A 23,569-nucleotide genomic window follows, 5' to 3' on the forward strand; every position below is an offset into this window, starting at 1 on the left:
AGGGAGTTCCAGGAAGTTGGCCCAGCGACAGTGAAGGAACGGCCAATATATTTCCAAGTCAGGATGGTGACTGGCTCCGAGGGAAACCTCCAGAGGTCACGTGTTTAGAAGGTGCTATCAATCGTGTCTCGGTAAGATCCTGCAACGAATCCTCGGAATGGTACACGTGGCTGCCACTGTGCATCGGTGGTGGAGGGAGTGAATGTCGAAGATGCCAATTAAGCGGGGCTGCTTTGTCCTGGATGGTCTCAAATTTCTTGAGTGCCATTGGAGCTGCACTCATCTAGTCAAGTGGACAATATTGACCTGTGCCTGGGAGATGATGCATAGGATTTGGGGAGTCAGGAGGCGAGTTATTCAGTACAGAATTGCCAGCCTCTGACCTCTTCTTGCAGCGACAGTATTTATACAGCAAGGTCAGTTCAGCCTCTGGTCAATGGATGTTGAAAGTGGTGGATTCGGCAATGGTAAAGTAATTGAATGTTAAGGGAGATAGTCGGACACAATTACACACGGACTAACCAAGGATTGTAAAAGAGAGACAAAAATACAGGGAAAGAGTGAAAGGGGAAAATAATGAAAGAAACAGATAGACACAAAGAAAGTAAGAGATAGAAGAGAGGCACCCTGAGAGAGAGAGAGAGAGAGACCAGAAGAAGCAGATGACGTTGGCCTTTCACCCCCTCATCCCTGCTGCATCATTCAGTCGGATAGGGGTTATCTTTGGCTTCCATTCCACCTCACTGCCCATTTGCCATGTCCTTTGATCCCTGAGAGACCAAAAATGTGTCTCAGTCTTCAAAGTATTCAATGATTGAGCATCCATAATTCTCTGAATGAAGACATTTCTATCCATCTCTGTCCTGATTGTTCGACCCTTTACTCTGACAGTGTGCTGCTGTGACCAGGGGTCCCGATACAGATCCTTAGAAAATAGGCGACAGTTTCAGATAGAGGATCTGGATCGGTGCAGGCTGGCAGGGCCGAAGGGCCTGTTCCTGAGCTGTAATTTTCTTTGTTCTTAGTTCTATCCGGCTGCATCACAGCCTGGTATGGCAACTGCTCAGCCCAAGATCGCAAGAAACTGCAGAGTGTGGTGAACTCAGCCCAACGTTTCACACAAGCTTGCCACCCCCACATTGATTCTGTATACACCTCCCGCTGCCTCAGGAAGGCAGACAGCATTATCAGAGACCCCACCCACCCAGGCATTGCCTTCTTCCAGACCCTTCCATCAGGCAGAAGGTACAGAAGTCTGAAGACCCGCACATCCAGACATAGGAAGAGCTTCTTCCCCACAGCTACCAGACTCCTCAACGACTCCCCCTCGGACTGATCTACTCCCTGTAAGAACACTATTCACGACGCCCTATGTTGCTCTTGCTCATGTATTTGCTTTGTTTGACCCTTGTTCCGCACTGTAACCAATCACTGTTTTGTCGATGTTCCATTTGTCAATGTTCTCTGTCGATTATTCTCTTTGTCTCTTTGGCCGCAGAAAAATACTTTTCACTGTACTTCGCTGCATGTGACAATAAATCAAATCAAGTCAAACATCCCCACAATTTTATGACGTTTGAAACATATTTTCTATTCTTCTGACCAAAGTGAATAACCTCACATTTCCCCAAATAAAACAGCGACACAAAGAGAAACAGAAAAAGCAAGATTGAGAACAAGGCAGAGTGATTGTTTGAAAGTATGGCAGACTATGTGAGGCACACAGATGAAAGAGTTAAAGAGAGAGAGATTGGAAGAGATAGATTGAGCACACAGTTTAACCAGAGGATTAAGTGTTGACATGAGCTTACCGCTAACTTGTTTTCTGCAGATAGGACAACATTTCCCAAGATCCTCAACTTTTACATAACCCTGCAATTGATGAAAAAAGTACATTTCACTAGAAACTCAAATGACATCAACCGCTTCAAATTAAATGATACAGGTCCGTAGGAGGATGGCCATTAGGCCCATCCTGATCAGGGCTAGGTGTGCGAACGCTCCTGGGAACGTCAATATATCAAAGCAAGGAAGTGTTGAGTGTCCTAACTTGCATTAAGGTAGACATGCCCGGGACTGAATAGATTCTACCCCAGGTTACTACGGGAGGCAAGGGGAGAAATAGCAGAGACCTTAACACATATCTTTGCATCCTCTTCGACCACAGGCGAGGTTCCAGAGGACTGGAGAATAAACAATGTTATTTTCTTGTTTATGAAAGGAATCAGGGATAATCCAGCAAATTATAGGCCGGTGAGACTGACATCAGTGATGGGGAAGCTTTTGGAAAAGATACTGAGAGACAGGATGTATTCACATTTGGAGGAAAATGGACTAGTTAGTGACAGACGCATGATTTTATACGGGGAAGGTCAGGTCTCACCAACCTGAGTGAGTGTTTTGAAGAGGTGAGAAAGAAAATTAAGAACATAAGAACATAAGAACTAGGAGCAGGAGTAGGCCATCTGGCCCCTCGAGCCTGCTCCGCCATTCAATTAGATCATGGCTGATCTTTTGTGGACTCAGCTCCACTTTCCGGCCTGAACACCATAACCCTTAATCCCTTTATTCTTCAAAAAACTATCTATCTTTACCTTAAAAACATGTAATGAAGGAGCCTCAACTGCTTCACTGGGCAAGGAATTCCATAGATTCACAACCCTTTGGGTGAAGAAGTTCCTCCTAAACTCAGTCCTAAATCTACTTCCCCTTATTTTGAGGCTATGTCCCCTAGTTCTGCTGTCACCCGCCAGTGGAAACAACCTGCCCGCATCTATCCTATCTATTCCCTTCATAATTTTAAATGTTTCTATAAGATCCCCCCTCATCCTTCTATATTCCAACGAGTACAGTCCCAGTCTACTCAACCTCTCCTCATAATCCAACCCCTTCAGCTCTGGGATTAACCTAGTGAATCTCCTCTGCACACCCTCCAGCGCCAGTACGTCCTTTCTCAAGTAAGGAGACCAAAACTGAACACAATACTCCAGGTGTGGCCGCACCAACACCTTATACAATTGCAACATAACCTCCCTAGTCTTAAACTCCATCCCTCTAGCAATGAAGGACAAAATTCCATTTGCCTTCTTAATCACCTGTTGCACTTGTAAACCAACCTTCTGTGACTCATGCACTAGCACACCCAAGTCTCTCTGAACAGCGGCATGCTTTAATATTTTATCGTTTAAATAATAATCCCGTTTGCTGTTATTCCTACCAAAATGGATAACCTCACATTTTTCAACATTGTATTCCATCTGCCAGACCCGAGCCCATTCACTTAACCTATCCAAATCCCTCTGCAGACTTCCAGTATCCTCTGCACTTTTCGCTTTACCACTCATCTTAGTGTCATCTGCAAACTTGGACACATTGCCCTTGGTCCCCAACTCCAAATCATCAATGTAAATTGTGAACAATTGTGGGCCCAACACGGATCCCTGAGGGACACCACTAGCTACTGATTGCCAACCAGAGAAACACCCATTTATCCCAACTCTTTGCTTTCTATTAATTAACCAATCCTCTATCCATGCTACTACTTTACCCTTAATGCCATGCATCTTTATCTTATGCAGCAACCTTTTGTGTGGCACCTTGTCAAAGGCTTTCTGGAAATCCAGATATACCACATCCATCGGCTCCCCATTATCTACTGCACTGGTAATGTCCTCAAATAATTCCACTAAATTAGTTAGGCATGACCTGCCTTTTACGAACCCATGCTGCGTCTGCCCAATGGGACAATTTCTATCCAGATGCCTCGCAATTTCTTCCTTGATGATAGATTCCAGCATCTTCCCTATTACCGAAGTTAAACTCACTGGCCTATAATTTCCTGCTTTCTGCCTACCTCCTTTTTTAAACAGTGGCGTCACGTTTGCTAATTTCCAATCCACCGGGACCACCCCAGAGTCTAGTGAATTTCAGGTAAATTATCACTAGTGCATCTGCAATTTCCCTAGCCATCTCTTTTAGCACTCTGGGATGCATTCCATCAGGGCCAGGAGACTTGTCTACCTTTAGCCCCATTAGCTTGCCCATCACTCCCTCCTTAGTGATAACAATCCTCTCAAGGTCCTCACCTGTCGTAGCCTCATTTCTATCAGTCGCTGGCATGTTATTTGTGTCTTCCACTGTGAAGACCGACCCAAAAAACCTGTTCAGTTCCTCAGCCATTTCCTCATTTCCCATTATTAAAACTCCCTTCTCATCCTCTAAAGGACCAATATTTACCTTAGCCACTCTTTTTTGTCTTATATATTTGTAAAAACTTTTACTGTCTGTTTTTATATTCTGAGCAAGTTTACTCTCATACTCTATCTTACTCTTCTTTATAGCTTTTTTAGTAGCTTTCTGTTGCCCCCTAAAGATTTCCCAGTCCTCTAATCTCCCAGCAATCTTTGCCGCTTTATATGCTTTTTCCTTCAATTTGATACTCTCCCTTATTTCCTTAGATATCCACGGTCGATTTTCCCTCTTTCTTCCGTCCTTCCTTTTTGTTGGTATAAACCTTTGCTGAGCACTGTGAAAAATCGCTTGGAAGGTTCTCCACTGTTCCTCAACTGTTCCACCATAAAGTCTTAGCTCCCAGTCTATCTTAGCTAGTTCTTCTCTCATCCCCTTGTAATCTCCTTTGTTTAAACACAAAACACTAGTATTTGATTTTACTTTCTCACCCTCCATCTGTATTTTAAATTCCACCATATTGTGATCGCTCCTTCCGAGAGGATCCCTAACTATGAGATCATGAATCAATCCTGTCTCATTACATAGGACAAGATCTAGGACCGCTTGTTCCCTCGTAGGTTCCATTATATACTGTTCTAGGAAACTATCGCGGATACATTCTATAAACTCCTCCTCACGGTTGCCTTGACCGACCTGGTTAAACCAATCGACATGTAGATTAAAATCCCCCATGATAACTGCTGTACCATTTCTACATGCATCAGTTATTTCTTTGTTTATTGCCTGCCCCACCATCTCATTACTATTTGGTGGCCGATAGACTACTCCTATCAGTGACTTTTTCGCCTTACTATTCCTGATTTCCACCCAAATGGATTCAACCTTATCCTCCATAGCACCGATGTCATCCCTTACTATTGCCCGGATGTCATCCTTAAATAACAGAGCAACACCACCTCCCTTACCATCCACTCTGTCCTTCCGAATAGTTTGATACCCTCGGATATTTAACTCCCAGTCGTGACCATCCTTTAACCATGTTTCAGTAATGGCCACTAAATCATAGTCATTTACGATGATTTGTGCCACCAACTCATTTACTTTATTCCGAATACTACGAGCATTCAGGTAAAGTACACTTATGTTGGTTTTTTTACCTCTGTTTTGAATCTTAACATCTCCAGTTTTATTCCTTTTGTTATTACTGGGCCTATTCACTGTGCTCCCCTCAGTCACTGTACCTTGTACTGTCGCCCTTATGGATTTCTGACTATGTCTTCTCTGCCTTGCACTTTTCCCCTTACTTCCTTTTGTTTCTGTCCCGGTTTTACTACCTTCCAACTTCCAGCATTGGTTCCCATCCCCCTGCCACATTAGTTTAAACCCTCCCCAACAGCTCTAGAAAACACCCCCCCTAGGACATCGGTTCCAGTCCTGCCCAAGTGCAGACCGTCCGGTTTGTACTGGTCCCACCTCCCCCAGAACCGGTCCCAATGCCCCAGGAATTTGAATCCCTCCCTCTTGCACCATCTCTCAAGCCACGCATTCATCCTATCTATCCTGACATTCCTACTCTGACTAGCTCGTGGCACTGGTAGCAATCCTGAGATTACTACCTATGAGGTCCTACTTTTTAGTTTAACTCCTAACTCCCTGAATTCTGCTTGTAGGACCTCATCCCGTTTTTTACCTATATCGTTGGTGCCTATGTGCACCACGACAGCTGGCTGTTCACCCTCCCCCCCCAGAATGTCCTGCAGCCGCTCCGAGACATCCTTGACCCTTGCACCAGGGAGGCAACATACCATCCTGGAGTCTCGATTGCGTCCACAGAACCGCCTGTCTATTCCCCTTACGATCGAGTCCCCTATCACTATAGCCCTGCCATTTTTCTTCCTGCCCTGCTGTGCAGCAGAGCCAGCCACGGTGCCATGAACCTGGCTGCTGCTGCCTTCCCCTGGTGAGCCATCTTCCTCAACAGTATCCAAAGCGGTATATCTGTTTTGCAGGGAGATGACCGCAGGGGACACCTGCACTGCCTTCCTACTCTTGCTCTTTCTTTTGGTCACCCATTTTCTATCTCCCTCAGTAACCTTCACCTGCGGTGTGACCAACTCGCTAAACGTGCTATCCACGACCTCCTCAGCATCGCGGATGCTCCAAAGTGAGTCCATCCGCAGCTCCAGAGCCGTCAAGCGGTCTAACAAGAGCTGCAACTGAACACACTTCTTGCACGTGAAGGAGCCAGGGACAGTGGACGTGTCCCTGAGCTCCCACATCGCACACGAGGAGCATGACACGGGTCTGGGATCTCCTGCCATGTCTTAAACCCTTGGTAAACTTAAACAACTAGAATTTCAAAATAAAAATAAATAAATTAGACAATGAAAAGAAAAAGAGAGACTACTTACCAGTCACTTACCAGGGTTAAAAAGCACCTCCTCACACTCTGCACCAAATTACCAAGTTTAAATCTCTCACTCTGTATGAGTCTCACTCCGGATGTGTTTCCTGGAAAAGTGCTCGCTTTTGATGAAGGACGGGCTGTGGATGTAGTTTATATGGACTTTATGATGTGGAGATGCCGGCGTTGGACTGGGGTGAGCACAGTAAGAAGTCTTACAACACCAGGTTAAAGTCCAACAGGTTTGTTTCAAACACTAGCTTTCGGAGCACTGCTCCTTCCTCAGGTGAATGAAGAGATATGTTCCAGAAACAATTTCAAAGATGCCAGACAATGCTTAGAATGCGAGCATTTGCAGGTAATCAAATCTTTACAGCTCCAGAGATAGGGGTAACCCCAGGCTAAAGAGGTTTGAATTGTCTCAAGCCAGGACAGTTGGTAGGATTTTGCAAGCCCAGGCCAGATGGTGGGGGATGAATGTAATGCGACATGAATCCCAGATCCCGGTTGAGGCCGCATTCATGTGTGCGGAACTTGGCTCTAAGTTTCTGCTCGCCAATTCTGCGTTGTCGCGTTGTCGGAGAACGCTTACCCGGAGATCAGAGGCTGAATGCCCTTGACTGCTGAAGTGTTCCCCGACTGGAAGGGAACATTCCTGCCTGGTGATTGTCGCATGATGCCCGTTCATTCGTTGTCGCAGTGTCTGCATGGTCTCGCCAATGTACCACGCTTCGGGACATCCTTTCCTGCAGCGTATGAGGTAGACAACGTTGGCCGAGTCACACGAGTAAGTACCGCGTACCCGGTGGGTGGTGTTCTCATGTGTAATGGTGGTATCCATGTCGATGATCTGGCACATCTTGCAGAGATTCCCATGGCAGGGTTGTGTGGTGTTGTGGTCGCTGTTCTGAAGACTGGGTAGTTTGCTGCAAACAATGGTTTGTTTGAGGTTGCGAGGTTATTTGAAGGCAAGTAGTGGGGGTGTGGGGATGAGCTTGGCAAGATGTTCATCTTCATCGATGATGTGTTGAAGGCTGCAAAGAAGATGTCGTAGTTTCTCCGCTCCGGGGAAGTACTGGACAACGAAGGGTACTCTGTCAGTTGTGTCCCGTGTTTGTCTTCTGAGGAGGTCGGTGCGGTTTTTTGCTGTGGCGCATTGGAACTGTCGATCGATGAGTCGAGCGCCATATCCCATTCGTACGAGGGCATCTTTCAGCGATATCTTTCTGTAGATGTCTGTTACACTCCTCCTCGTCTGAGCAGATCCTGTGTATACGGAGGGTGTGTCTGATGTAACCATCAATTCACCAGACACGTGTTTCCGATGTGAATCTAGGCTTTAATCGACTTACGTCAGAGCCAGCCTGTTACCTGTCGATGAACTCGTAGTGACCCAGGCTGACTCTGGACACGGGTACTTATACAGCTGCACTAGGGGGAGGAGTTGTGGGCGGAACCAAGGGTGGAGCCCAGTACAAGTTCCTAAGTGCTCCAGCGCTACTCCCCCTAGTCGTAGGACAGTGCTACTGCGCTTACAACAACAGTGTGAATTAAAATATATATTAACATATATTACATTCACCACATTTACCCCCTTCAAAAAAATCAAGTCCGGCGGGGGTGGTGGTCTATAAAGTCAGTCTGTCCGGTGGTCGAATTGTCCACTGTGATCTGCGGAGCACCGGGGTTGCAGCCTCTTGCGGTGGCTGGACGGGTGTTGTGTGCAGGGGTACGATGGGGGACTCCAGGGAGGTTTGTATCCGAGCTTCATACTCTCCTGGTTCGACCGGGGACTGGGGGCGCTGGGGGCTGGCCAATGCGGTAGCGCGGAACTGGTGGAGCGAGCTCGTGGGCTCGGGAGCGCAAAGGGGCGGCAACATGGGGTGTAGGGTGAGAGATCCTTCTGTGGGGGTAGGGGGGGCGCTGGATCCGGCGGGTGCCAGATCCCGGAGGGATACAGTGTCCTGACAGCCGTCAGGGAACTCGACGAATGCGGACTGGGGGTTGGAGTGGAGCAGGCGCACCTTCTCAACAAGGGGGTCGGTTTTGTGCGCCCTGACATGTTTCCTCAGGAGTACGGGGCCCGGCGTCCTCAGCCATGCCGGAAGTGAGACCCCCGTGGTAGTGCCCCTGGAAAAAATGAAGAGCTTCTCGTGAGGGTTCTGGTTGGTCGCCGTACACAAAAGGGACCTAATAGCGTGGAGCGCGTCTGGGAGGACTTCCTGCCACTGGGATATTTGGAGCTTTCTAGACCGGAGGGTCAGTAGGACGGTCTTCCAGACCGTCGCGTTCTCCCTTTCCCCCTGCCCATTCCCCCTGGGGTTGTAGCTGGTAGTCCTGCTCGAGGCAATGCCCTTTTCGAGCAGGTACTGACGCAGCTCGTCACTCATAAAGGACGAACCCCGGTCGCTGTGCACGTAGCTGGGGAAACTGAACAGGGTGAAGATGCTATGCAGGGCCCTAATGACTGTGTGGGAGGTCATGTCGGGGCACAGGATAGCGAATGGAAAACGGGAGAACTCGTCTACGACGTTTAAGAAGTAAATGTTCTTGTTAGTCGAGGGGAGTGGCGAGGCATTCAAAGAGCCTAGAAGCCTTGACCTGGTGGGCCCTGTCTGGTCTATAGAAGTGCGGTTTGCACTCCGCACAGATCGGGCAGTCCCTGGTGACCGCTTTTACCTCCTCGTTGGAGAAAGGCAGGTTTCGGGCCCTGATGTAGTGGGCGAGCTGGGTGACCCCCGGGTGACAGAGGTCATTGTGGATGCTTTTTAATCGGTCGATCTGCGCGCTGGCGCATGTCCCGCGGGATAGGGCATCCAGAGGCTCGTTGAGCTTCCCGGGTCGATATTTGATATCATAATTGTAGGTGGAGAGTTCGATCCTCCACCTCAGAATTTTATCGTTTTTTATTTTGCCCCTTTGCGAGTTGTCGAACATAAAGGCAACCGATCTTTGGTCGGTGATGAGGGTGAACCTCCTACCTGCGAGGTAGTGCCTCCAGTGATGGATAGCCTCCACAATGGCTTTTGCTTCTTTCTCGACCGAAGTTCTGAAGCGGAGAGGGTACGGGAGAAAAATGCAACTGGTCTCCCTGCCTGATTTAACGTGGCTGCAAGAGCTACCTCTGAGGCGTCGCTCTCTACCTGAAATGGGGTGGATTCATCCACCGCCCGCATGGCCGCTTTGGCGATGTCCTCCTTGATGCCGGCGAAGGCCTGGATTGCCTCGGCTGACAGGGGAAATCGTGTGGCCCTAAAGAGTGGGCGGGCTTTGTCCGCATATTGAGGGACCCACTGGGCATAGTAGGAAAAAAATCCCAAGCACCGTTTGAGGGCCTTGGGACAATGAGAGGGAGGGAGTTCTAAGAGGGGGCGCATACGGTCCGGGTCGGGGCCCAGGACTCTGTTTTCCACAACATAGCCGACGATGGCGAGTCTGGATGTGCGGAAAATGCATTTCTCCTTGTTGTACGTGAGATTCAGTTTCTGTGCCGTCTGGAGAAAACGGTGGAGGTTGGCGTCGTGGTCCTGCTGGTCATAGCCGCAGATGGTGACATTGTCCAAGTACGGAAACGTGGCCCGCAGCCCGTACTGGTCCACCATTCGGTCCATTGCTCGTTGGAACACCGAAACCCCGTTAGTGACGCCGAAGGGAACCCGGAGGAAATGGAAGAGGCGGCCATCGGCCTCGAATGCCGTGTAGTGGCGGTCCTCCGGGCGGATTGGGAGCTGGTGGTATGCAGACTTCAGATCCACCCTGGAAAAGAGCCGGTACTGGGCAATCTGGTTTACCATGTCTGCAATCCTGGGGAGGGGATACACGTCGAGGAGCGTAAATCTATTTATAGTCTGACTGTAGTCGACCACCATACGGAATTTTTCCCCGGTCTTAACGACCACCACCTGAGCTCTCCAGGGACTATTGCTGGCCTCTATAACCCCCTCACTGAGTAGCCTTCGGACCTCTGCTCTGACAAATACCCTATCCTGCAGGCTATACCGCCTGCTACGAGTGACTATGGGTTTACAGTCCTTAGTGAGATTGTCAAAGAGAGGAGGGGGAGGGAATTCGCAGCGTAGCGAGGCTGCACATAGTGAGTGGGGGCAGGGGCCCTCCGAAGCTGAGGGTGAGGCTCTTGAGGTTGCATTGGAAGTCTAGGCCTAATAAGAGTGGCGCGCAGAGTTTGGGCAAAACGTAGAGTTTGAACTTCGAGTAACTAGCGCCTCGGATTGTGAGTGTCGCGGCGGTGCGCCCCTGGATCTGGAATGAGTGGGAGCCTGAAGCGAGCGAGATAGTTTGCTGCACGGGGAAATCAGGGAGCGAACAGCGTCTTACCAGGTCTGGATGTATGAAGCTCTCTGTGCTCCCGGATTCGAAGAGGCATGGCGTTTTGTACCCGTTGATATGGACCTCTGCCATCGGGTTTCGTAGATTCTTTGGTCGTGATTGGTCCAGGGTGACCGCGCTGAGTTGCGGGTAGTCGGCGGCTCGATCAGCTGTGCTGGAGTGGCCCCGTGATGACTGCCCTCTGAGTTCATAGTTTAGTTCGAATTCCTCCGCTGAGTTGTCCAAGCGCGGAGATGCCAATCGGGCCCGTGGATCGCACGTGGCGGGCGGCGAGGAAGATGGCGTCCAAGATAGCGGCACCCATGAGTCACACGTGGCGGGCGGCGAGGAAGATGGTGTCCAAGATGGCGGCCCCCATGAGTCGCACATAGCTGGCCGCGTGGTGGAGGTTTTCCAAGATGGCAGCCCCTATGGATCGCACGTGGCTGGAGGGGGTGGAGTCGGGGCATAGGCCGCATCGTTTCGGGCCACGTGGGACTGCGAGTGAGGGGAGCGGTTACTGCGAGTCGCTGGGGAGTTGGAAGCTGGGGCCCTTTTAGCGAGGCACACTCTTGCGTAATGCCCTTTTCGCCCGCAGCTGCTGCAGGTCGCATTGCGAGCCGGGCAATGCTGCCGCGGGTGCTGATTCTGGCCGCAGAAATGGCAGGCTGGAGCAGCATAGTGGCTGGCTGGGGCAGCATGGTGGCTGGGCGGCCACGTAGCACAGGCCTGGAGGAGTCGCTGGTCGGGGGCCCATGATTGGGTCGCGGGGTCCGCGGGGAACGAGCTAAGGCTGCGGAAGGAGACCTCCATCGTGGTCGCAGCTTCCACAGTCGTTTCTAAGTCCTGGGCCCCCTTTTCCAGCAGTCGTTGGCGCACATAGTTAGACCTGAGGCACGCTACAAAAATATCGCGTACCGCCAATTCCCTGTGTTCAGCCGCGGTAACCGCTTGGTAATTAGTCATTGGACAAATTGTTAAGTTCTCTTAGGAATTCGGCGAGTGATTCCGTAGGCCGCTGACGGCGAGTCGTAAACACATGGCAAGCGTAAACTTCATTAATGGGCCTTACATACATTTTTTCGAGAACTGCTAGCGCCGCAGTATATGAACTGGCCGAGTTTAGTTGCGTCGAGATTCTGTGGCTCATCCTCGTGTGCAGTAGACTTAGCTTCTGATCCTCTGTAGTTTCGGCTGTGCTCACTTTGGCCAGGTAGGCCTTGAAGCACCGGATCCAATGGGAAAAGATTTCTTTAGCCTCTGCATCCTGCGGGTTGAGTTCCAGGCGTCCAGGCTTGAGGGCCGATTCCATAATCGATCTTTACTGTTCTTAAGTCGATTAAATTGATGGAACCATCAATTCACCAGACACATGTTTCCGATGTGAATCTAGGCTTTAATCGACTTATTTCAGAGCCAGCCTGTTACCTGTCGATGAACTCGTAGTGACCCAGGCTGACTCTGGACACGGGTACTTAAACAGCTGCACTAGGGGGAGGAGTCGTGGGCGGAACCAAGGATGGGGCCCAGTACAAGTTCCTAAGTGCTCCCAGTGCTACTCCCCCTCATGGTAGGACAGCGCTACTGCGCTTACAACAACAGTGTGAAGTAACATATATATTAACATATATTACATTCACCACAGTGTCCATAAGGGATGGCTTCTTTAATGTGTTTAGGGTGGAAGCTGGAGAAGTGGAGCATCGTGAGGTTATCCGTGGGCTTGCGATAAAGCGAAGTGCTGAGGTGACCGTCCTTGATGGAGATGAGTGTGTCCAAGAATGCAACTGATTTTGGAGAATAGTCCATGGTGAGTCTGATGGTGGGATGGAACTTACTGATGTCATCGTATAGTCGTTTCAGTGATTCTTCGCCGTGGGTTCAAAGGAAAAAAATGTCATTGATGTATCTGGTGTATAACGTTGGTTGAAGGTCCTGTGCGGTGAGGAAGTCTTGTTCAAACTTGTGCATGAAGATGTTGGCATATTGAGGTGCGAATTCGGTCCCCATGGCTGTTCCGTGCGTCTGGATGAAGAACTTGTTGTCGAAGGTGAAGACGTTGTGATCCAGAATGAAGTGGATGAGTTGCAGAATTGCGTCTGGAGATTGGCAGTTATCGGTGTTGAGTACTGAGTACGACAATCAGCAGGCAGGAACGTTCCCTCCCAGTCGGGGAACACTTCAGCAGTCAAGGGCATTCAGCCTCGGATCTCCGTGTAAGCGTTCTCCGACAACGCGACAACGCAGAATCGCTGAGCAGAAACTTAGAGCCAAGTTCCGCACGCATGAGTGCGGCCTCAACCTGGACCTGAGATTCATGTCGCATTACATTCATCCCCTCACCATCTGGCCTGGACTTGCAAAATCCTACCAACTGTCCTGGCTTGAGACAATTCACACCTCTTTAACCTGGGGTTACCCCTATCTCTGGATCTGTAAAGATTTGATTACCTGCAAATGCTCGCATTCCAAGCATTGTCTGGCATCTCTGACTTTGTCTATATATATGTTTCTGGAACATACCTCTCCATTCACCTGAGGAAGGAGCAGAGCTCCGAAAGCTAGTGTTTGAAACAAGCCTGTTGGACTTACACCTGGTGTTGTCAGACTACTTACTATATGGACTATAGTAAGGCGTTTGGCAAGGTCCCATATGGTAGACTGGTACAAAAACTAACATCACATGGGATTCGGGGTGGGCTGGCTTGGTTATAGGAGACAGTGAGGAGCGGTGGAAGGGTGTTTTTCTGAATAGAGGTCTGTAGCTAGTGGTGTTCCCAGTGATCAGTGCGGACCACGGAATGTAGAAGATTATAGTTTAGACGGCAGCATGGTCGGTACAGGCTTGGAGGACTGAAGGGCCTGTTCCTGTGCTGTACGTTTCTTTGTTCTTTTGTACTCGTTGGAGTTTAGAAGGATGAGGGGTAATCTTATTGAAACTTTCAGGATACGGTGTGGCCTAGAGTGGAAGTGGAGGGCATGTTCCCACTTTGAATCATAGAATTTACAGTACATTCTGCCCATCGAATCTGCACCGACCGTTGGCAAGACCACCCTACTTAAGCCCACACCTCCACCCTAACCCTGTAACCCAATAACCCCTCCTAACCTTTTTGGACACTAAGGGCAATTTATCCTGGCCAATCCACCTAACCTGAACATCTTTGGACTGTGGGAGGAAAGCGGAGCACCCGGAGGAAACCCACGCAGACACGGGGAGAACGCGCAGACTCCACACAGACAACGACCCAAACCGGGAATCGAACCTGTGACCCTGGAGCTGTGAAGCAACTGTGCTAACCACTGTTCTCCTGTGCCGCCCACTTGTAGGAAAAACTAGAAGCAGAGGGCACAGCTTCAGACTAAAGAGACAATCTTTAAAACAGCGATGAGGAGGAATTTCTTCAGCCAGAGGGTGGTGAATCTGTGGAACTCTTTGCCGCAGAAGGCTGTGGAGGCCAATTCACTGAGTGTCTTTGAGACAGAGATAGATAGGTTCTTGATTAATAAGAGGATCAGGGGTTATTGGGAGAAGGCAGGACAATGGGGATGAGAAAAATATCAGCCATGATTGAATGGCGGAGCAGACTTGATGGGCCGAGTGGTTTAATTCTGCTCCTATGTTTTATGGTTCTATGGTTTGAACATCTGAATTTGGAGCAGGATGAAACAAGTAGAAATGACAGCTCCTCAGGAGTAGAATGAAAAATGTTGACTGAAAAGAGAAGACTATTTCTCACCTGCAAGCAGGTGAGTGCTGGACACCCAGAAGAGCAGCTCTTCCTGCCATTTAAGCACTGGCACCGTTCACAACCATCTTCCCATTCGAACCCTGGCTGTAAGACAATGCAAAAAACTCCATTACTCCCAGAATCGAACAGTCCTGAGCACAGGGTCCTGGAACTACAAGCGGATAGGGTGTAGGTGGAAATCAGAAATGACAAGGTGGCATTTCCTTGTCCTTTGCACATTTAAAATTCACTAAACAGACACCAAGGTTGCGAATAGTCTGATTGAGTGGAAGACAATTGTCAGTTGCCTTCAAACTTCATTCTCATCTCCAACAATAATTCTGCGGAACTCACAAACCTCTTTGTTTCAAAAATCAAGAAATCCAACCTGTCGTCTCTGCTGTTTCCCTCTTCCACAATCTGACTGGGTCAAACTGCCGCTGGAGTTCCCTTTCTCTAATCTTTCTCTACACATTCTCCCAGTGAGCCAGAGAAGACACAGCCAGAGTGAGACACAGCAAAGAGTGAGTTTGGGAATTTGAAGCTGGGGGGGAGGTGCTTTTTATCCTTGGTGAGTGACTGGTAAGTAGTTTTTCTGTTTTCTTTTTCATTTCATTGGTATATTTATTTTTTCTTCTTTTTTTTTGGAATTGTAGTTGTATAAGTTAACCGAAGGTTTAAGACATGGCAGGAGATCCCAGACCTGTGTCATGCTCCTCGTGTGCGATGTGGGAGCTCAGGGACACGTCCACTGTCCCTGGCTCCTTCACGTGCAAGAAGTGTGCCCAGTTGCAGCTCCTGTTAGACCGCTTGACGGCTCTGGAGCTGAGGATGGATTCACTTTGGAGCATCCGCAATGCTGAGGAGGTCATGGATAGCATGTTTAGCGAGTTGGTCACACCACAGGTGAAAGTTACTGAGGGAGATAGAAAATGGATGACCAAAAGAAAGAGCAAGAGTAGGAAGGCAGTGCAGGTGTCCCCTGCGGTCATCTCCCTGCAAAACAGATATACCGCTTTGGATACTGTTGGGGGAGATGGCTCACCAGGGGAAGGCAGCAGCAGCAAGGTTCATGGCACCGTGGCTGGCTCTGCTGTGCAGCAGGGCAAGAATAAGAATGGCAGGGCTATAGTGATAGGGGACTCAATCGGAAGGGGAATAGACAGACGGTTCTGCGGACGCAATCGAGACTCCAGGACGGTATGTTTCCTCCCTGGTGCAAGGGTCAAGGATGTCTCGGAGCGGCTGCAGGATATTCTGCGGGGGGGGGGGGGGGAACGGCCAGCTTTTGTGGTGCACATAGGCACCAACAATATAGGTAAAAACGGGACAAGGTCCTACAAGCTGAATTCAGGGAGTTAGGAATTAAACTAAAAAGTAGGACCTGAAAGGTAGTAATCTCAGGATTGCTACCAGTGCCACGAGCTAGTCAGAGTAGCAATGTCAGGATAGATAAGATGAATGTGTGACTCGAGAGATGGTGCAAGAGGGAGGGATTCAAACTTCTGGGGCATTGGAACTGGTTCTGGGGGAGATGGGACCAGTACAAACTGGATGGTCGGCACCTGGGCAGGGCTGGAATCGATGTCCGGCGGGGGGGGGGGGATGTTTCCTCGAGCTGTTGGTGAGGGTTTAAACTAATGTGGCAGGGGGATGGGAACAGTTGCAGGATGTTGGAAGGTTGTAAAACAGGGACAGAAACAAAAGGAAGAGGGAAAGCGTATGGCAGAGAAGCCGTAGTCAAAAATCAAAAAGGGTGACAGTACAAGGTACAGTGACTGAGGGGAGCTCAGTGAATAGGCCCAGTAATACTAAAAGGAATAAAACGGGAAGTAAAAACATAAATGGTAAGCGACGCGACAGGTTGTTACATGAAGATATGGGTTCAACGACAAGGAAAATTAGGAGAAAAGTTGAGAGGAAATATAACTTAGGAGAGGTTACTGATCGAGGTGTTAAGATTCAAAACAGAGTTGCCTGTTGCCTATTTTCCAAGGATCTACTTCCCTCTGTTTCTCACCTGTTCATATACCTGTCTAGGTGCATCTTAAATGATGCAATTGTGCCCGCCTCTACCAACTCTGCTGGCAAAGTGTTCCAGGCACCCACCACCCTCTGCGTAAAAAGCTTTCCACGCACATCTCCCTTAAACTTCCCCCCTCTCAACTTGAAATTATGACCCCTTGTAATTGACACCCGCACTCTTGGAAAAAGCTTGTTGCTATCCACCCTGTCCATACCTCTCATAATTTTGTAGACCTCAATCAGGTCCCCCCTCAACCTCCGTCTTTCCAACAAAAACAATCCTAATCCACTCAACCTTTCTTCATAGTTAGCACCCTCCATACCAGGCAACATCCTAGTGAACCTCCTCTGCACCCTCTCCAAGGCATCCACATCCTTCTGGTAATGTGGCATCCAGAAATGCACGCATTATTCTAAATGTGGCCTAACCAAAGTCCTATACAACTGTAACATGACTGCTGGCTCTTGTACTCAATACCCCGTCCGATGAAGGCAAGCATGCTGTATGCCATCCTGACCACTCTATCGAGCTGCGTTGCCACCTTCAGGGTACAATGGACCTGAACTCCCAGATCTCTCTGTATATCAAATTTCCCCAGGACTCTTCCATTGACCGTATAGTCCGCTCTTGAATTAGATCTTCCAAAACGCATCACCTCGCATTTGCCTGGATTGAACTCCATCTGCCATTTCTCTGCTCAACTCTCCAATCTATCTATATTTTGCTATATTCTCTGACAGTCCTCGCTATCTGCAACTCCACCAATCTTAGTATCATCTGCAAACCTGCTAATCAGACCACCTATACCTTTGTCCAGATCATTTATGTATATCACAAACAACAGTGGTCCGAGCACAGATCCCTGTGGAACACCACTAGTCACCTCTCTCCATTTTGAGACACTCCCTTCCCCCACTACTCTGTCTCCTGTTGCCCAGCCAATTCTTTATCCATCTAGCTAGTACACCCTGAACCCCATACGACTTCACTTTTTCCATCAACCTGCCATGGGAAACTTTATCAAACGCCTTACTGAAGTCCATGTATATGACATCTACAGCCCTTCCCTCATCAATTAACTTTGCCACTTCCTCAAATAATTCTATTAGGTTTGTAAGACATGACCTTCCCTGCGCAAAACCACGCTGCCTATCACTGATAAGTGTCATGTGAGAGTACCTTTAGGAAATGGATGTTTAAGCAATGTACCTTTAAGAAATGGGGCACCACAGAATTCCACATATTACCGAATAAAACAATTTAAATCAACTGCGTACCATCCAGAATCGCAGGGAGCATTAGAAAGGTGGCATCAGACATTAAAGACAATGTTGAGGGCCTATTGTCAAGATTATCGAGAGGATCGGGATAAAGGAATTCCATTCGTATTGTTTGCAATTAGGGATGCACCTAATGAGTCTACCAAATTTAGTCCTTTTGAACTAATTTTTGGTCATGAGGTAAGGGGACCACTTAAATTGATTAAGGACAAATTGGTGGGTGAGAAATCAGAAATTACACTATTGGATTATGTGTTAAATTTTAGGGAATGATTAAACAGAGCAAATTGGCTAGACAACATTTGAAAGTTGCACAAAATGTGATGAAACGGGTAGTGGACAAGAAATCCAAAGTTCATAGTTTTGTCAGTGGGGATAAAGTTTTAGTGTTGTTACCAGTGGTATGTGAGCCTTTAAAAGCTCGGTTTTGGGACCGTTTTAATGATTCTAACTCAAAGTGACGAACCAAATCCAGATGACTGTGAATTTGACATACCTCAAATTAAATTGGAAAATGAGGATGTTCTTAAAAATTGGGATGAATTGTTAAGTTACCTTCCAGAGGAAAAACAAACTGACCTGAAAGAGTTATTGATATCACATGGGCAAGTTTGTAGAGATAAATTGGGAAGTACTAAAATGGCTATACATGATGTAGATGTGGGAAATACTGTTCCTATCAAACAACATCCATATAGACTGAATCCTTTAAAATTGGCACAGGTTAACAGAGAGATTGAGAGTATGCTGAAAAATGGCATAATTGAAGTGGGTTGCAGCCAATGGAGCTCACCCATAGTGATGGTGCCTAAACCAGATGGTACCCAACGGTTGTGTGTGGGCTATCGAAAGGTGAATGCAGTTACAAGAACGGACTCTTATCCTATCCCACGTTTGAAGGATTGCATTGAGAAAGTGGGACAATTTGCTTTTATTTCCAACTTCCAGATGTGGAAAGAACATTTAAAACATCGTATGGAGTTCTTCGATCGACTTCAGGAGACGGGTTTGGTAATAAACCTAGCTGAAAGTGAATTTGGAAATGCCCAAGTCACTTTCCTTGGGCATACAATCGGACAGGGTCGAATGGTCCCATGGGATGTGAAAACAAAAGTTATTGGGGAGTTTCCGATACCCTCTACACTACGGGAAATAATGCAGTTTCCTGGTATGAATGGATTTTACCGGACATTTGTATCAAATTTTAGCAGTGTGGTCGCTCCACTGACGGACAAATTCCAGTGGACAGCGGAGTGTCAACAGGCATTTGATGACCTGAAGGCTGTGTTAATCACTGTGTTAGTCATCCCAAATTATACTAAACCATTCAAAGTGGCGGTTGATGTGAGTGATGTTGGCATAGGTGCGGTGCTTCTACAAGATGATGACGAAGGGCTAGAGCGGCCTGTTGGTTATTTTTCAAAGAAACTGAATTCTCACCAGAAAAAGTATTCCACGATGTCTTTGAAGGATTCAAAGGAGACTTTGAGTTTGGTGCTGGCTTTGCAACATTTTCACATTTATGTGACCAGCAATCCATCTGACACCATTATATATACTGATCATAATCCTTAGACGTTTTTGGAGCGATTCCAGAATAACAATGCAAGGCTGTTTCAATGGAGTTTATTGTTACAGCCATTTCATTTAAAAATAATACATGTGGCAGGACGGGAAAATGTGATAGCCGATGCTTTGTCACAAATGTGATGAATGGAAGGATTTCGGTTGGAGGAAGAAGAACAGGAAAGATGGGCTTTATTATAATGCCTGTTTGCGTGTGTTGTTTTTTTTTGGGAAACGAAAAAGTATATTTACTGTGTACATTTCTGAGTGGATCGTGGAAAAGTGAAAAATGAAACCATCTTGAAGTTGAGGGGAGGTGTCATGTGAGAGTACCTTTAAGAAATGGATGTTTAAGCAATGTACCTTTAAGAAATGCAGCAGCTCATATTACTGAAGTGATGTCAGAGGGTGGGGGTAGCTGAGTTGAGCTCACTTCTGCTTTTAGTTTCAGTTTGAGAGAGAGCAGCTGAAAAGTGCCTGGCTGGTTTGCTGGGAGCTGTTTGAAAGGAGAAAGCCGGGTTTTGAGAAAAAGAGCTTGGGTGTGTCTGTGTTTGCAGTGAGCTGGATCTGCTGTGATCTCTGCCATGAGAGACTATCTCTGAATCATTTGGGTGATTTAAACTCATAATAGTAATGTCTTTAACCTGATGTGTTTCTGTTGTTAAAGGTGAAGTCTTTTGGAGGAACATTTTGAGGGATTATTTAGTGTTGTATTATTTTTGGGGTTATCTTTGAAGGGGTGTTAAGAGATCCAATGTTTATTTAAGAAGGTTAAGTTGAATTCATGGAATAAACATTGTTTTGTGTTTAAAAACCCACGTGTCCATAATTGTAATACCACACCTGGAGACCAAGCCGTGTGCTTCAAAAGCAACAATCCATTAAAGGGAGAGGTTGGTTGAACTCCATGATACATTCTGGGGTTTTGAAAACGCCTCTCCCATAACATAATTATCCCTCCCCCAATTATAAATCTTGCCCTGCCGGATGGCCCTATCCCTCTCCATTGCAATAGTGAAAGACACCGAATTGTGTTCACTACCTCCAAAGTGCTCTCCCACAAACAAATCTAACACTTGACCTGGTTCATTACCCAAATCCAATGTGGCCTCTCTTCTTGTCGGCCTATCCATATATTGTGTCAGGAAACCCTCCTGCACACACTATACAAAAACTGCCTCATCCGAACTGTTTGACCTATAGAGGTTCCAATCAATATTTGGAAAGTTAAAGTCACCCATGACAACTGCCCTGAGACCTCCACACCTATCCATAATCTGCTTTGCAATTTCTTCCTCCACATCTCTATTACTATTTGGGGGCCTATAGAAAACTCCTAACAATGTGACCGCTCCTTTCCTATTTCTAACTTCAGCCCATATTACCTCAGTAGGCAGACCCCCTTCGAACTGCCTTTCTGCAGCCGTTAAACTATCCTTGATTAACAATGCTACTCCTCCACCTCTTTTACCACCTTCCCTACTCTTACTGAAACATCTATACCCCGGAACTTCCAACAACCATTCCTGTCCCTGTTCTAACCATGTCTCCGTAATGGCCACAACATCGTAGTCCTGAGTACCAATCCACGCTCCAAGTTCACCTACCTTATTCCGGTTGCTCCTTGCATTCCTGCGACCTTGATACCCTCCTCAGTACCTCACTACTCTCAGCACTGGCTTCTGAACAACAGCTTGTTGTCCCAGCCCCCTGACATATTAGCTTAAATCCCCCCCGAAGAGCACCAAAACTGCACGCAATACTCCAGGTGTGGCTTCATCAATGCCCTGTACAATTGCAGCAACACATCTCTATTCCAATACTCAAATCCTCTCGCTATGAAGGCCAACATCCCATTTTCCTTCTTACTGCCTGCTGTACCTGCACGCTTACTTTCAGTGACTGACGCACAAGGACACCAAGGACTCGCTGAGTATCCGCCTCTCTCAATTTACACCCATTCCAATAATAATCTGCCTTCCTATTTGTTACCGAAGTGAATTTATCCACATTATACTGCATCTGCCATGCATGTACCCACTCACTCAGCCTGTCCAAATCCCACTGAAGAATCTCTGTATCCTCCTCACAGCTCACCCTCCTACGCAACTTTGTATTATCTGCAAATTTGGTAGAGGTGGGTCGCCTCACATCCTTTAAAAAGTGTCTGGATGAGCACTTGGCCCATCTTAAGATTCGAGGCTATGGGCCAAGTGCTGGCAAATGGGATTCGGTCGGCAGGTCAGTTGTTTTTCATGTGTGGGTGCAGACTCAATGGGCCGAAGGTCCGCACAACCCTCCTGAGATATGAGCGCTCCTTTCATTTGTGAGTCTGGAGTAAGCCTGATTTTAATTGCTCCATATTCGGTGTCTGTCCCTTCAGAATCTGCTGTGAATTGTGGAATGCCCTCGCTGCACATTCTGCCTCTCTGCCCCACTTAGGACTCTCCATAAAACTGACACCTCATCCCAAGCCTTTGCTCCCTGATATCTGCTTATGTGGCAAAGTGCCAAAGTTTCTTTGATAATGCTCCTCTGAAGAGCTTTGCGATATTTTAGAATGTTAAGAGTGCTAGAAAATACCATTATTGTTGAACAAACTTTATCTATTCCAACTCCCAACCCTTGATCTTTGACCTTTTACCCTGTGCCTGTCCTTGACCTCTGCCCCCAAATCCTGTGCTGGATCATTGGATGGATGGTGTCCAGAGAGGATCTGCTTGCCTCTGACAGAGCGGGGGGGGGGGGGGGGGGGGGGGTATTAGCCACTCAAAACTGATGAAGCTTTGGAGGAATATCGGGAAAGTAGGACGAATCTCAAACGTGCAATAAAAAGGGCTAAAAGGGGTCATGAAATATCTTTGGCTAACAGGGTTAAGGAAAATCCTGTTGCCTGGTATGGAGGGAAGGTCTTACGAGGAAAGGCTCAGGGACTTGAGGTTGTTTTCGTTAGAGAGGAGAAGGCTGAGAGGTGACTTAATAGAGACATATAAGATAGTCAGAGGGTTAGATAGGATGGACAGTGAGAGTCTTTTTCCTCGGATGGTGATGACCAACACGAGGGGACCTAGCTTTAAATTGAGGGGTGGTAGATATAGGACAGATGTCAGAGGCAGTTTCTTTACTCAGAGAGTAGTAGGGGTGTGGAACGCCCTGCCTGCAACAGTAGTAGACTCGCCAACTTTAAGGGCATTTAAGTGGTCACTGGATAGATATATGGATGAAAATGGTCAGATCGGCTTCAGATGGGTTCACGGGTCGGCGCAACATCGAGGGCCGAAGGGCCCGTACTGCGCTGTAATGTTCTATCCATTCCTCTACGCCTCGGCAATTCTCTTTAAAGTTAGATACTTCAGTTCAATCTGATCACAGAGCCCCTTGCAATTCTCCAATATAGGAGAATCGGTTATCACAGCTTTCAGGCAGCCACATGCCTGTTGAAAGTCCGCTGTCCATTGAAATTGTAGCTGAAGCTGTTTAGCACAGGGCTAAATCGCTGGCTTTGAAAGCAGACCAAGGCAAGCCAGCAGCACGGTTCAATTCCTGTACCAGCCTCCCCAAACAGCAGCCAGAATGTGGCGACTAGGGGCTTTTCACAGTAACTTCATTTGAAGCCTACTTGTGACAATAAGCAATTTTCATTCATTTCATGTCATTCATTCATTCATTTCATTCACCTGCTCTATTTAATAGTTCCCTAATATTTGACACGTAATCCAATAGTGTAATTTCTGATTTCTCACCCACCAATTTTTCCTTAATCAATTTAAGTAGCCCTCTTACCTCATGACCAAAAATTAGTTCAAAAGGACTAAATTTGGTAGACTCATTAGGTGCATCCCTAATTGCAAACAGTACGAATGGAATTCCTTTATCCCAATCCTCTGGATAATCTTGACAATACACCCTCAACATTGTCTTTAATGTCTGATGCCACCTTTATAACGCTCCCTGCGATTCTGGACGGTACGCAGTTGATTTAAATTGTTTTATTCCTAAGCTATCCATAACTTCTTTGAATAACTTTGAAGTAAAATTCAATCCT

The 23,569-nt window shown here is 47.4% G+C and overlaps 1 protein-coding gene across 1 annotated transcript in view; it reads right to left on the reverse strand.

The window, feature by feature from the left end:
• The window catches only part of scospondin (subcommissural organ spondin), a 443,172-nt gene that overhangs the window by 34,284 nt on the left and 385,319 nt on the right, over window positions 1–23,569 (reverse strand). Inside the window, exons 48-49 of the mRNA XM_038810430.1 lie at window positions 14,662–14,757; window positions 1,812–1,872 (exon numbers count right to left, since the gene is read on the reverse strand). Of these exons, the coding sequence (XP_038666358.1) occupies window positions 1,812–1,872; window positions 14,662–14,757 (157 nt within the window). The remainder of the gene's footprint in view (window positions 1–1,811; window positions 1,873–14,661; window positions 14,758–23,569) is intronic.

Source organism: Scyliorhinus canicula, chromosome 10 (genome assembly GCF_902713615.1).
Source record: "Scyliorhinus canicula chromosome 10, sScyCan1.1, whole genome shotgun sequence".
NCBI classification, from domain to species: domain Eukaryota; kingdom Metazoa; phylum Chordata; class Chondrichthyes; order Carcharhiniformes; family Scyliorhinidae; genus Scyliorhinus; species Scyliorhinus canicula.